This window comes from Lethenteron reissneri, chromosome 10 (assembly GCF_015708825.2).
Source record: "Lethenteron reissneri isolate LAM-NWPU_2019-01 chromosome 10, ASM1570882v1, whole genome shotgun sequence".
Lineage (NCBI taxonomy): Eukaryota > Metazoa > Chordata > Hyperoartia > Petromyzontiformes > Petromyzontidae > Lethenteron > Lethenteron reissneri.
In genome coordinates this window covers 9,965,332-9,977,796 of record NC_083788.1, presented here as the reverse complement: position 1 = coordinate 9,977,796, position 12,465 = coordinate 9,965,332, and the positions used below count along the sequence as shown (strand labels likewise).

The 12,465-nt window shown below is 47.5% G+C and overlaps 1 protein-coding gene across 1 annotated transcript; it reads right to left on the bottom strand.

Moving 5' to 3' along the window:
• Positions 1-11,130, bottom strand: LOC133340657 (rho GTPase-activating protein gacFF-like). Its single transcript, XM_061549054.1, has 8 exons — positions 10,732-11,130; positions 7,372-7,449; positions 5,980-6,006; positions 4,828-4,905; positions 3,815-3,912; positions 2,218-2,329; positions 1,844-1,913; positions 1-657 (listed from the first exon to the last, which is right to left on the bottom strand). Exons 1-8 carry the CDS (start codon positions 10,786-10,788, stop codon positions 431-433), a joined length of 747 nt encoding a protein of 248 aa, XP_061405038.1. The 5' UTR covers positions 10,789-11,130; the 3' UTR covers positions 1-430.
• Between the last annotated feature and the right edge of the window lie 1,335 nt (positions 11,131-12,465).

Below are 12,465 nucleotides of genomic sequence, written 5' to 3'. Positions count from 1 at the left end.
GACTGGAGCTGCCCCATTTTATTTCTCGGTGCAATCCACTGTTAAGGTATACAGTGCATGTAGTAAAGTGTTACCAGTGAAAGTGGCATTCGTTTATTAACAAGCGATGTGCTCGTATATATACATTAGTTTTGGCCTATATACAACTGACCTCTGTGTATACTTGTACTATTGTTACCACAGAACAAATATATGTTTAATTGTGGAAATTCCACATTCCAATGGCAAGCGCAAGTTAGCTGAACAACCTCTTGTCTGTTGCTTACAAAGTGGGCCACTCGGTTTATCAATCACGGTCGGATGAAGGGCTGAGGTGACCCTCTGATCATGATTCTAACTGACAATTTGGTTGCGACGATTCCACTTTGTAATCACAATGAACGCGACGATGAACATTTCCTCCGAGTGCAAGCTGCGTCTTGGTCAAATTTTAACTCGACGAGGTCTTGACTGGGCAAGCCTTGTCCTGTAGCGTCTCCGGGTATGGGCGCGGAGTGTCGTAGATTTCTTCCTCAAAAACGTCGTCGTCGTCGGAATCTTCGATTGTCAGTTTCTCGAGGGTGGGGCTGGCAGGACTAGCGCAGCCCTGGCTCCCGGGCGTTGAATATTTTCCCAATTTAGGCGGCAGCGGAGGAGTTTTGAGCGATGGCTTTCTGGCTGTGGGGGGCGATCACAAATAACAAAAAACTCAAATCACAAACAAGGTCGAGGTGTGAAGGATCAACTTGTCAGGCCCTGCAAGAGCTTGCTGACGCTACTGCTGGATGGCAGAAGGGGCCCTCCACTCGACGGGAGATCTCCAGAGTCCCCTTGGAGGGTGTTTTGGCCTACTCCTTCACACTGGCCAGACACCTTAGAACAAGTGGGAGTTGCCCACTCTTTACCCCACCACACGAGACACTGCCGATCAACCAACCGGTGTACCAATTTATATATTGCCGGGTGTACAGTGGCCGGGGGAGGGGGGTGGTAGGGATGGTGAGAAACTTTCTCGATTGTTTCAGGTGCCAGGAGATTGAATCCAACCAGCGACCTATGCATTGCAACTGCAGTGCGCTAACCATGACACCGCCTCCTGGGTAGCACGGTTGGCTACGTACGGTGCGCAAGAAATTCGACATACAGCACTGCGCCGTCCTCCGTGATTTTCAGAAACCAATTGAAAAAGGTATTCTTGGTTTTTTCGGTAAAGTGACGTGGAAGAGAAATAATAAAATAATCACAATATTAAACAATAAAAATTCTCACGACGTTTCGACTGCAACACAAGCAATCGTCACCTTTTTTCAAAATTTCTTGCTGTGGATTTCACACTTGATTGCTTGTGTTTGTCGAAACGTGAGAATTTTTAATGTTTTAATATTATTTTATTATTTCCCTTCTACTTGACTTTACTGAAAGAACCAAGAATATGAATCCCTGCAGTCACGAAAGCTTTAAATCAAAATTCAATTGAAAGGTGTCGTGTTATTCCATTGGGCGTTTAATGTTTCAGTCATCTTGAGCCCATTTAACTGGAAATAAACTAAACTTATTTGACCAGGTGTGAGGCCGACTGAGCTACTACGGAGCTCGTTTTCAGAAGCAAGCTGGCCACAAATGATAGCCCAACGAGAAATGGCTTATCACGTTGAAATTTCTATCAGCCAAATATTCTAAACACGTGGAGGGAAAAACCGGAGAGGACCCGGAGTACAAGACAGGCATCAGGGTCGGGTTCGAACCCACGACCCCCCTGTATACCAGGCGAGGTAATTAACATCTCGGCGCCCTCAATGACATTCGGGTTCATCTTGAACGTCTGCAGACAAGGGAGAGTGTGGCGGGTGGGAGTGCTTCTTACTGGTGGGAGGCCTCTGTGGGATCGGCGGCGGCTCTCGCGTTGGCTGCGTTCTCTGCGTCGGCGCCGTCTCCTGCTTCCCCACGTGGTCGCAACAACGCAGCGTGACCGCGGCGATTAGTAACGCCCGAGTATCGAAGCGCCGCATTACACTTCTACGGTGAAAGAGGACCTCAAAGAAAGTGCTGCGACTGGCAAATGGCAGCAGGGATTCATCTTCTTGATTCTTTCGGTAAAGTCACGTATTATTTCCCTTCTACGAGACTTTACCGAAAGAACCAAGAAGATGGCAAATGGCAGTTCCCTTCTACGAGAATCTTCGCTCTAAAGGCTATTGCACCGTTTGACCTTAATGTCGTAAATGAACGTTGACTCACGGAGTTCCAGTCGCGAGCCTCCGTGCGGGTCCAGTTGCGATTGGTTGTCGCGCCGTTCTCCGTCGACGTGAACGCGCCAGTCAGTCTGTCCACGGGTGGCGCATCTGTGTACCTGGAATTCACCGCCCGGCAACGCCACCGCCGTTCACAATCCGGGGCGGTGCAACGGTGCGACGGTTAGCGCAAAGACTTGCAAGCCAGAGGTCGTTGGCTCTGGATCCCGACGCTGCAAGGCCGGATTAAGGTTCTTGAAGGCCGTCGGCCCTTCTCTTTGGTGGGCCTTCAGTGATAACGTTCTGCAGTTGAGAACTGCCGATTTTAAAATTAACTGTCCACGAACAACCAGAGGACAACAACGCTCGTCTGCACCTGCGCCATTCTCTTATTTTAAGAATGAGATTGTACGAAAAGCACCATTTGAAGATGTTACTAAATTTTGTCATGGAAAAAATCTTAAAGTTCATCTCCGGTCTTAACTTATCTTATTGAAAAGAAAACCGATTGAGATTGACATGCCCCTTTACATATATACACTGTGCCTATCCTTGCTATATAAATATATGAACGTAATCAACCAGGTAGGGTGTTGATTATGTTAGTCGACTGTTGTATTGCATTGTATTTCAAAGTTTACTAGGTTTGCTTTCTTTTTCATTCGTACCTGATGATGATTGCTTGTGTTGCAATCGAAACGTCGTATGCTATTTAAAAAAAAAATTCTACGCGACTTTACCGAAAGAACCAAAGAGTAATTCCTGCAGTCACGAACGCTCCAAATCAAGTTTAAATATATTTATTCAAGAAGATATCTTGGTTAAATTTTTTATGCAGGCCCTTAGCACAGTGCCTATTGGATAATGTTTTATATTTTTATTATTTTATTATTACCCTTCTACGTGACTTTACCGAAAGAACCAAGAATATAAATCCCTGCAGTCACGGAAGCTTTAAATGAAAAAAATGCGACACGAGTTAAACTCGGAAAGTTTATGGAATCCCAAATCCGGTACACATCCTGATTGCTTCAATGGGACCTGTTTTGCATTTCATCGTTTTGGATGATGGTGAAAAGGTACCCCGTAGATATAACCGCTCGACCTGAGCTATACGTGTGCTGATACCTGCATTGTCTGTTGGACTGTTCGCCTGTTGGCGTTCTCTGGTCTAACACTGGTGACACAAGTTTATAAAGAAGGCTGTGTAGGCCAATCGGTTTCAAAGGCAATGCATGTGTCGGCACGTTTTGCTCATATAGACGATGCCTTCCAAAAGGTATCTTATTTGTTTGAACATCTTAACGCCTCTTGGTTTTTTCGGTAAAGTCGCGTAGAGGGGAAATAATAAAAATAAAACATAATAAAATAATTCTCACGACGTTTCGGCCACAACGCAAGCATCCGTCCTCAGGTGAAGAACAGGTCTGTCGGAAAGACAGACCTGTTTTATTATTTCCCTTCTACGTGACTTTACCGAAAGAACCAAGAAGATGAATCCCTGCAGTCACGAAAGCTTTAAATCGAAATCTTAACGCCTGCTTTCGTGCCGGAGAGGGTAAAACCTCTTCTGTTTTCATCGTCCTCTAAAGTGTGTAGGTTACCAGACGGAGTTCCACTGGGAGGAGGAGCGGCGGGCACTCGATGATTTGGACAGCAGCGTCTCTATCCACCACTCGCACTCCTCGCTGGAGCCTGCAGCCTGTTTGTGTGCACGCGCACGCAGCCACATCACGTTGACAGCTGGCACGGTGGCTAAGGCGAATGACATTCTGGGGCACGAAGCGACAGATCCATTACGATCATTATGCTCATTCGGCTGCCACTTTTGATTGGCACGGTTGGCTCCGTGCGGCGCGAAAGAAGTTCAACGTACATACTCGAAGTGCAAGTTCGTGTGTCCTGTGTGCGTTTCCGTTCGCTTGAAATATTTCACCGATGCCTACTTTATTGAGGGTGATATAGGCATGTAAAAAAAATTAACCTGTAAAAAAGTTTTTCACTATAAATCCTTTATATGCGTGTTCAATGGGCCACAACCCAGCCCACATTGGTCTTTGAAACGGGCGGCTAGAGTCCTCTCGTCCTCTGGCTTGAGATGGCTGCCACCTATGGGTCAGATGATTGCCTGCCACCATTAAGAAATTGGTAATTAAATATAATTCTTTTTTTACCTAAAATGTGTAAAATTTTGGAAAAAAAATGTCACGAAAAGAAATTGTCACGCACAACGAGTCTGTGTGCAAAATGTCAGCTCGATTGGATCACCAGAAGTGGGTTAAAAAACGACCGAAAGATTTGCACGGTCGTAAGCGCGCAAGCAAGTGAATTTAATATAAAGGATTTAATAACGATCGATTCATTGATCGAAGGTCAGATCTGCTGCTTTTATGAATTTTCCTGCGAAACTGAAAACGCAGTGAGATTTAAAGGCAAATGCGCTCAGCATGTGCTGATTGCCCAAAGGAGTTGAACAATGCATTGCATTGTCTTGTCTGGTGCTCCCTGAAAGTGGAATCCGTTTTGCCAGCAGTGACGTTGGCAAGAAATTGCAGGGTTGCGCCTTTACGTTGGCCACACGATAAACCGATGTGAAGTGCGGTGTTGCGGTATTCACCAAGATGACCGGCTTTTCCGCAAAGAGCACAAACGAAAAGTTTTTTCCCGTTGAAATCGCCTCTCCGATGGTTTTTATCTGAAAGAAAAATATCGCATCGCGTAACACGTTAATGCCGGACTATGTTGTCGGTCGTTTAAAGCAGCGGGACGTGTATTGTCTGAGGGTAATTATCTTTTTTTTTCATGCAAGAAGACCAGGGGAGATTTGGCCGATGGATGTTATTGCATTACAGGGAGGGCATGTGTATGATCACATATTCAATGTCATGCCGTGAAGGAGATACTAACAATGACCCTGATTCAAGAAAACGTCACTTAATTATTTACTGACTCAACTATTTTTACGTTACCAGGTAAGGCCCGCTGAGCGGTGTAGCTCTTTGTCAGAAGCGACCTGGCCACGATGATATCCCAACGAAGTGGCTTTTCACGTGGAAGTGTATAACAGCCAAATACTCTAAACGCACATCGATTCTAAATGTGGGGAAAACCCGGAGGACCCAGAGACAAATCCACGCGACCACGGAGAGAGAGAAATACACGCAAACTACAAATATACAGCAGCAGGCATCGGGGTCGGTTATCGAACCCACGACCTCCTGTATACCCGGCGAGGTAGTTAACATCTCCTAGCCACCGTGGCGCGAGACTTGAGTCTGGAGACTTTCAGGAGGGTCCTGCCCTGAGATGTTTGGCCAATTCCATAACCGAGTGTTTTGCATTATGGTCCGGCACGGGGGTGGGTTCTGGAACCCACTTGCTGTGCTGTCACCTGGCGGCCTCGCAGATCGGTGGGTTTTGAGGGTGTGTTTGACCCACAGTACACTTGACCCACAGTATGCGTGACAGTACACGTGACCCACAGTACGCGTGACAGAACACGTGACCCACAGTGCGCGTGACAGAACACGTGACCCACAGTGTGCGTGAAAGTACACGTGACCCACAGTGCGCGTGACAGTACACGTGACCTACAGTACGCGTGACAGTACACGTGACCCGCAGTATGCGTGACAGTACACGTGATACAGTACGCGTGAACCACAGTACGCCTGACAATACACGTAACCCACAGGACGCGTGACAGCACACCTGACAGTACACGTCACACAGTACACGTGACCCACAGCACGCGTGACCCAGTACTCACCTTGTTCACGTTTATGACGCCGTGAGGCTGAAACACATGGCAAGGGAGACACGGGAAGGAGAATGACAATACAATCATTGGTTTTACCCTCGCTGGCAAATAAAACAGGCGGTGCTGAGACGTTAAAACACCAAACAGAAACCTTTCGCAAGGAATCGTGTCTGCATTAACCACGCGTACTTGTGGATAACATGCAAACACAACTAAAAATAACATGCTCCCACAGTATATGCATCCCAGCCAGGTAAAGTTGCTTATTCTACTCCTCGTGGGCAGGCGATGCGAGTCGCGACACCGGCCCTCGCCAGGTACCCTCACCCACAACAAACCAAAGACAAAGATCCCCCGTAAAGGCTAAACAGACTGCTGGGGCAAGTGCTGTTATCGGGCACCTCTGAAGAAGGCCGGAAACGACACACGAATAGCCAAAGGAGCAGGCCCGCAAATTGCTCGCTCTCGCCGCTGCTGGCGGAAGGGGCTTCACTGGAGAGAGATACTCTAAGAGGGTATTTGGCCTACTCTTCCACGCTAACCGGACGTCTCGGAAGAGGTGTGATTAAACGGGGTTCTCAATGGGGGGGGGAGTGAGTTGATTGTATCTGCCCAGTCAACAATGACTGAACGCAACCAGTGCCGGATTATCCTCGTAGCATAAGTAGTAGCTACTGCATATGTGTAGCTACTACGTATGCTACGGGCCTCCGCACTTTAAAGGGCCCCGCGCTAAATGCTTTCAAGCTATCAATTCCGGTTCAGTGATTCTGCACTTGTTCAATTACTATAGTACTATACCGCCTTCAACTTTTACGAACGGCTGGGTGTTTTAAGTTTAGCGATTTTATCTGGCTGTGTAGCAAATGAAAAAAATGCAATTACTTTACTATGCAAGTTAAAATTTCGTGTTTTCATATTTGTGTTTTTTTTATAGTTACAAAGGGGCCCTTTGTAACATATGCTACAGGCCCCGCGCTCGCTTATTCCGGCACTAACAACAACAACAAATATGGCATTTAATGTGGTTATACACTTAATGTAGTAAGTGTTATTTTTTAATTGCTCATGCCTCAAAAGTACATAAAATGGCTCTTATTCCCCACAAACTTTGCATTTGTGACCAGGGCAGTGATTTTTGAAATGTACCTATTTTCAATGAGAAAACGCGGTGTGCATTTGTGTAATTCCTTCACGTAAAGTCCTGGTCACAAAAGCAAAGTTTGTGGGGAATAATAATAATAGCCATAATAATAATAGCCATAATAATAATAGCCATTGTCTATACTTTAGAGGAATAAGTAATTAGAAAATAACACTTACTACCCATGAACCAAAAATTCGTGTCACAGCGTAATAATTATTATAATTATTATAAACAAAGCTTGCAAGGCCACTTACGGTGGTGCAGTCGCGGCTTTTGAAGTAACAGAGTTTGCCGCCCTTCAGCTGGAACCAATACCTCCTCCAGAGGAAGCTCTGTGGGCACAAGGGGGGGCAGGGGGTGGGGGGAGCCGGAGGGTGGGGGGTTCGGGGGGGGCATGGAGAGTTTCAGTTTCATGTATTTGGTATAGCCCTGTGAGCCATTCGGCTCTTGAATCGGGTGCAATCGCAACAAACAAACAAAAACATGAACAAGAAAACATGTTAATGTGACTATGTGCAAACAGAAAATCCAAGAAAATACAGAAAAATATTGCAGAAAAAAGGCACCGTACACCAACGCTTTGTGCAAACATCCCAGTGGCATGCAAGTCAAACCACAACAACAACCACAAGACAACTTAGATTAAGGCCATCAGTCTCAAGAGAGAAACGAAGAACGATCGATGCTGCGCTGCTGGCGGGAAGGAAGCGATGGCGAGGTGTCTGTGTGTGCGGCAAGGCCGTAGTTATAATATATATTGGAGGGGGTGACACACATCTCCCCCCCCCCCCCCCCCCAATATTCAAATATGCTCAAAATGCTCAAAATGTCCCCCCACCCCCCAAATATTTTGCTATAAAATAGATTTCTGTTTATATGATTGTGGTTATGGTTGTGCTTTATTAATCCCTAGTCTCGGCCATTACATACAATGAAACAAGAAAAGGTGAAAAAGAAAAAAACAGAGCAATGTAATACAATATATTGTATACACTATTAGACATTATTGTAAAAAATAAATAAAAAGTCCATCCCATGTGTTAGTGAATTTTTTAATATTTTAGGCAGGAAAATGGCAGGAAATACGTTTTCAAATTTATATTTTTTTTCTGGGGGGGCCCCCACACCCCCTGGAATATTTGGTCCCCCCCCCCAATGTTGACTCCATAGCTACGGCCTTGGTGTGCAGTGGTGTAAGGGTTAGCGCGCTGCGCTATGAACCCGGCGACACGGGTTCGATTCCCGCTCACGGCCAACACCAGTGACGATTATCTGAACCGGTCCTGGGCCTCTCCTAGGTCGACTCAGCCTCAAATAATGTCCTTGGGCGGTGTGTAAACATCGCCACTGGGGAGACAAAGGCGGCCGGGCGTGGTGCTGGCCACCCACACCCCCTCGTGTACCGTTGCGGCCTTCATAGGTGCTCGCTAACAGCACTTGCCCCTACAGTCTGTTAGGGCTACACGGGGGATTGTTATCTTTGTTTGCCATCCGTTTAAAGGGCCACAAGGGAAGGGCGCGCGCGCGCCGTGTTAACGAACGCAACTTTGTCGGCGTGCAAGTTGTGCGACGATGTTGATGTGAACGCGTCTCTATGTCTATCTATAGATATGCACGCGTGTAGCAAGCAATGCACTGCGAGCCTAGCGCAGTCGTCGTATGGTTGATTTGAGGCCATACTTCACCACGCCGGTCAATGCGGATTGGTGAAAGTTGGCGATGGTGGGGGGGGGGGGGGTGTGCGTGAAATCGTCGCACTCTGGATTTCTCTTTAACTGCCCCCCCCCCCCCCCTCGGGCTGTCTGTGAGACCGGTTCGCCCATCGCCACCCACTCTCCGGACTCAACTCTGCGAGATGATGGCCGGATCGGTCGCATTCCGAGTTGGGTTGGCCACAGGGCGAATGTGTTTGTAGCAAGGCCGTAATTGTAATAATATATTGGGGAGGGAGGGGGACACATCCCTATCCCTCCCCAATATTCAAAAATGCTCAAAATGCCCCCCCCCCCCGCCCCAATATATTGCTATAAAATTGATTTCTGTTTATATGATTGTGGTTATGGTTGTACTTTATTAATCCCTAATCTCTGCCATTACATACAATGATACAAGAAAAGGTAAAAAAGCTAAAACACAACAATGTAATACAATACACTATTAGACATTATTGTAAAAATATAAATTAAAAAATCCATCCTATGTACAGGGAAATTGGGTTATCATGTCCATACGGCGTACAGTCGTTTCAATGCGGGCAAAATAAAATTGTTGTCTATTTGTTTTTTTCTCCCTTGCGATGGGACTGTAGGATGAACGTTGAGGTTTATAAGGGGGCACGGGGTGGCCAATACGGTCTGAATTGGTCTGTGATAAGATCGGAGGCACTGCTAAGGGGTTGACAGGTATGGATGTTCTTATGGTTCTTTCGGTGAAGTCACGTAGGTAGAAAAATAATAGATCACGACGTTTCGATCGCAACACAAGCAATCGTCATCAGGTGGAACAACCACAGCAAGAAACAACTGTTGAAGTGGGCGAAAGATCTGCGGTGGCACGAGGTTATATTGGCATGTATGTGTTTATTTAATAGCTCGTTTGTGCGACTAGATGCTAGGGTATAGAGCTACCGCGGTGAAGTTTAACACACAAACCAGCATCAGACCTCGGCACAAATCAATTCGCGAAATGCACACCGGTCACGCGATAGATACAGTGACAATTGTCGGACTGTCCAGGTGAATGAGTGTGTGAATTGATGAGTGAGTGAGTGAGTGTATTAATGGGTTGAGGGAGTGAGTGTTTGAGTGGATGAGTGAGTGAGTGGGTTGAACGATCGAGTGTGTGAATGGGTGAGTGAGTGAGTGAGTGTATGAATGGGTGAGTGAGTGTGTGAATGGGTGAGTGAGTGAGTGAGTGTGTGAATGGGTGAGTGAGTGTGTGAATGGGTGAGTGAGTGAGTGTGTGAATGGGTGAGTGAGTGAGTGTGTGTGTGAATGGGTGAGTGAGTGTGTGAATGGGTGCGTGAGTGTGTGAGTGTGTGAATGGGTGAGTGAGTGAGTGTGTGAATGGTTGAGCGAGTGAGTGTGTGAATGGGTGAGTGAGTGAGTGGGTTGAGCGAGTGAGTGTGTGAATGGGTGAGTGAGTGTGTGAATGGGTGAGTGCGTGAGTGAGTGTGTGAATGGGTGAGTGCGTGAGTGAGTGAGTGAATGGTTGAGTGAGTGAGTGGATGGGGTGGTTAGGCGAGGGTTTACCCACCTGTTGCGCAGACTAAAGCCGTTCGGCACTAAGAAGTCTATACGAACTCTGCAGTCGACTGCCATGAAGTCCAACACAATACCGACCGGCAGCAGATATCACTACAAACCAATTCGTGCCACGCGAACTCCGATAACAATTCTCCGACCGCTCGGGTTTTTGCAAATGTGTTTGTGCGTTCGGCAGAGGCAGACGACTGCTAAACCCGGACGGTCCATTGCCACCTGTCCGGGTCTGGGGTCTACCACCTGCCCGGGTTTAATACGGATTTAGCCCGGTCAGGTGGCAACCCCCCACCCCCCCGGACTTCACGTCGTGTTGTTGAACTGTGTGCTTCTCGCGGACAAAGTCGAACTCACAAATTTGTCGCGTCGCTTTTCCAACCAGCCTTCCATCGTCTCGTCTCCGGAATCCATCACCACCCCCCTCCCACCCCCCCCCCCCCCCGTAGCCGGGATTGCGAGCAGACCCCCGCTTGGATTCCGAGCAGACACCTGTTGCGTAGATGTCACGCGCCAGTTGAGGGCAGGTAGAACGTCGACACACCTGTGTGTGTGTGCGTACCTGTGTGTGAGTGTGCGTGCGTACCTGTGTCTGAGTGTGCGTGCGTACCTATGTCTGAGTCTGTGTGCGTACCTGTGTCTGAGTGTGCGTACCTGTGTCTGAGTGTGTGTGCGTACCTGTGTGCGTGTGTGCGCGTACCTGTGTCTGAGTGTGCGTACCTGTGTCTGAGTGTGTGTGTGCTTGGGTAAGCGTGGTCTTCATACGGAAGTGAATGAGCCCTTCCTTATATTGTTGTGTGCTGCTCGGCAGGCAGGTGTGTGCATATATTAAATGCGTGTGTGTGGTGCTAGTTACGTAGAGAGAGTTGCGTGTGTCAGGCGTGTGTGTGTATGTGTGTTAGGCAGGCAGGTATGTGGTAGCTTTAGTTAAAGTGTGTGTGTGTGTTAGTGTTACATGTGTGTGTGTGTTAGTGTTAAATGTGTGAGTGTGTGTGTTAGGCAGGCAGGTGTGTGGTAGTTTTAGTTAAGGGGTGTGTGTTAGTGTTAAATGTGTGTGTGTTAGTGTTAAATGTGTGTGTGTTAGGTAGGCAGGTAGTAGAAGCACAGCTGGTTACGTACGGTGCAAAAGAGGTTCAACATACATACGCAAGAGGGAGTGTGATAGGATGGCAAGTAATATTGTGTGAGTGTAGGTGTGTTAGAGATACAGGTGAGTGTTTTGAGTGTAGGTGTGTAAGGCAGTCAGGTGAGTGTGTGTGAGTGTAGGTGTGTTAGGCTGACAGGTGAGGTGTGTGAGTGTAAGGGTGTTAGGCAGGCAGGTGAGTGTGTGTGAGTGTAGGTGTGTTAGACAAACAGGTGTGTGTGTGTGAGTGTAGGTGTGTTAGAGAGGCAGGTGAGTGTGTGAGTGTAGGTGTGTTAGACAAACAGGTGAGTGTGTGTGAGTGTAGGTGTGTTAGAGAGGCAGGTGAGTGTGTGTGAGTGTAGATGTGTTAAACACAGGTGAGTTTGTGTGAGTGTAGGTGTGTTAAACACACAGGTGAGTGTGTGTGAGTGTAGGTGTGTTAGGCTGACAGGTGAGTGTGTGTGAGTGCAGGTGTGTTAAACACAGGTGAGTGTGTGTAGGTGTGTTAAACACACAGGTGAGTGTGTGTTAGGCAGACAAGTTCGAAGCAGGTGAGTTTGTAAGTGCAAGTCTTCTAGGCAGTCGGATTAGTGCGTTAACGTTAAAGTACACTACGTGGACGGGTAAGTAGTTACACTGTATAGGCGCGCGTGTGTATATAGGGGAAGCATCCGAGGTACGTGCGCGTGTGGAACGCAGGTAGGAATGTGCGTGAGCGCGTGACAGCTCGTATTCGACAAGGAAGTTGAATTCTTCAGAAGCGTCAGTGGCCCGTTCCATCGCAGGTAACTCACGCCACGTGGTACGCGTGCAAGGCATTTGAAACGTGCACGTGGGGAGCGACAGCGTCGTTGGCGGAGCGCGCACTGCACTATGAACCCGGCGAAACCACGTTTAGTATCCGGCTTACGAGGCAACATGAGTGGTGATAATTATCTGAGCCGGTCATGGGCTTCCCCGTAGGTCGA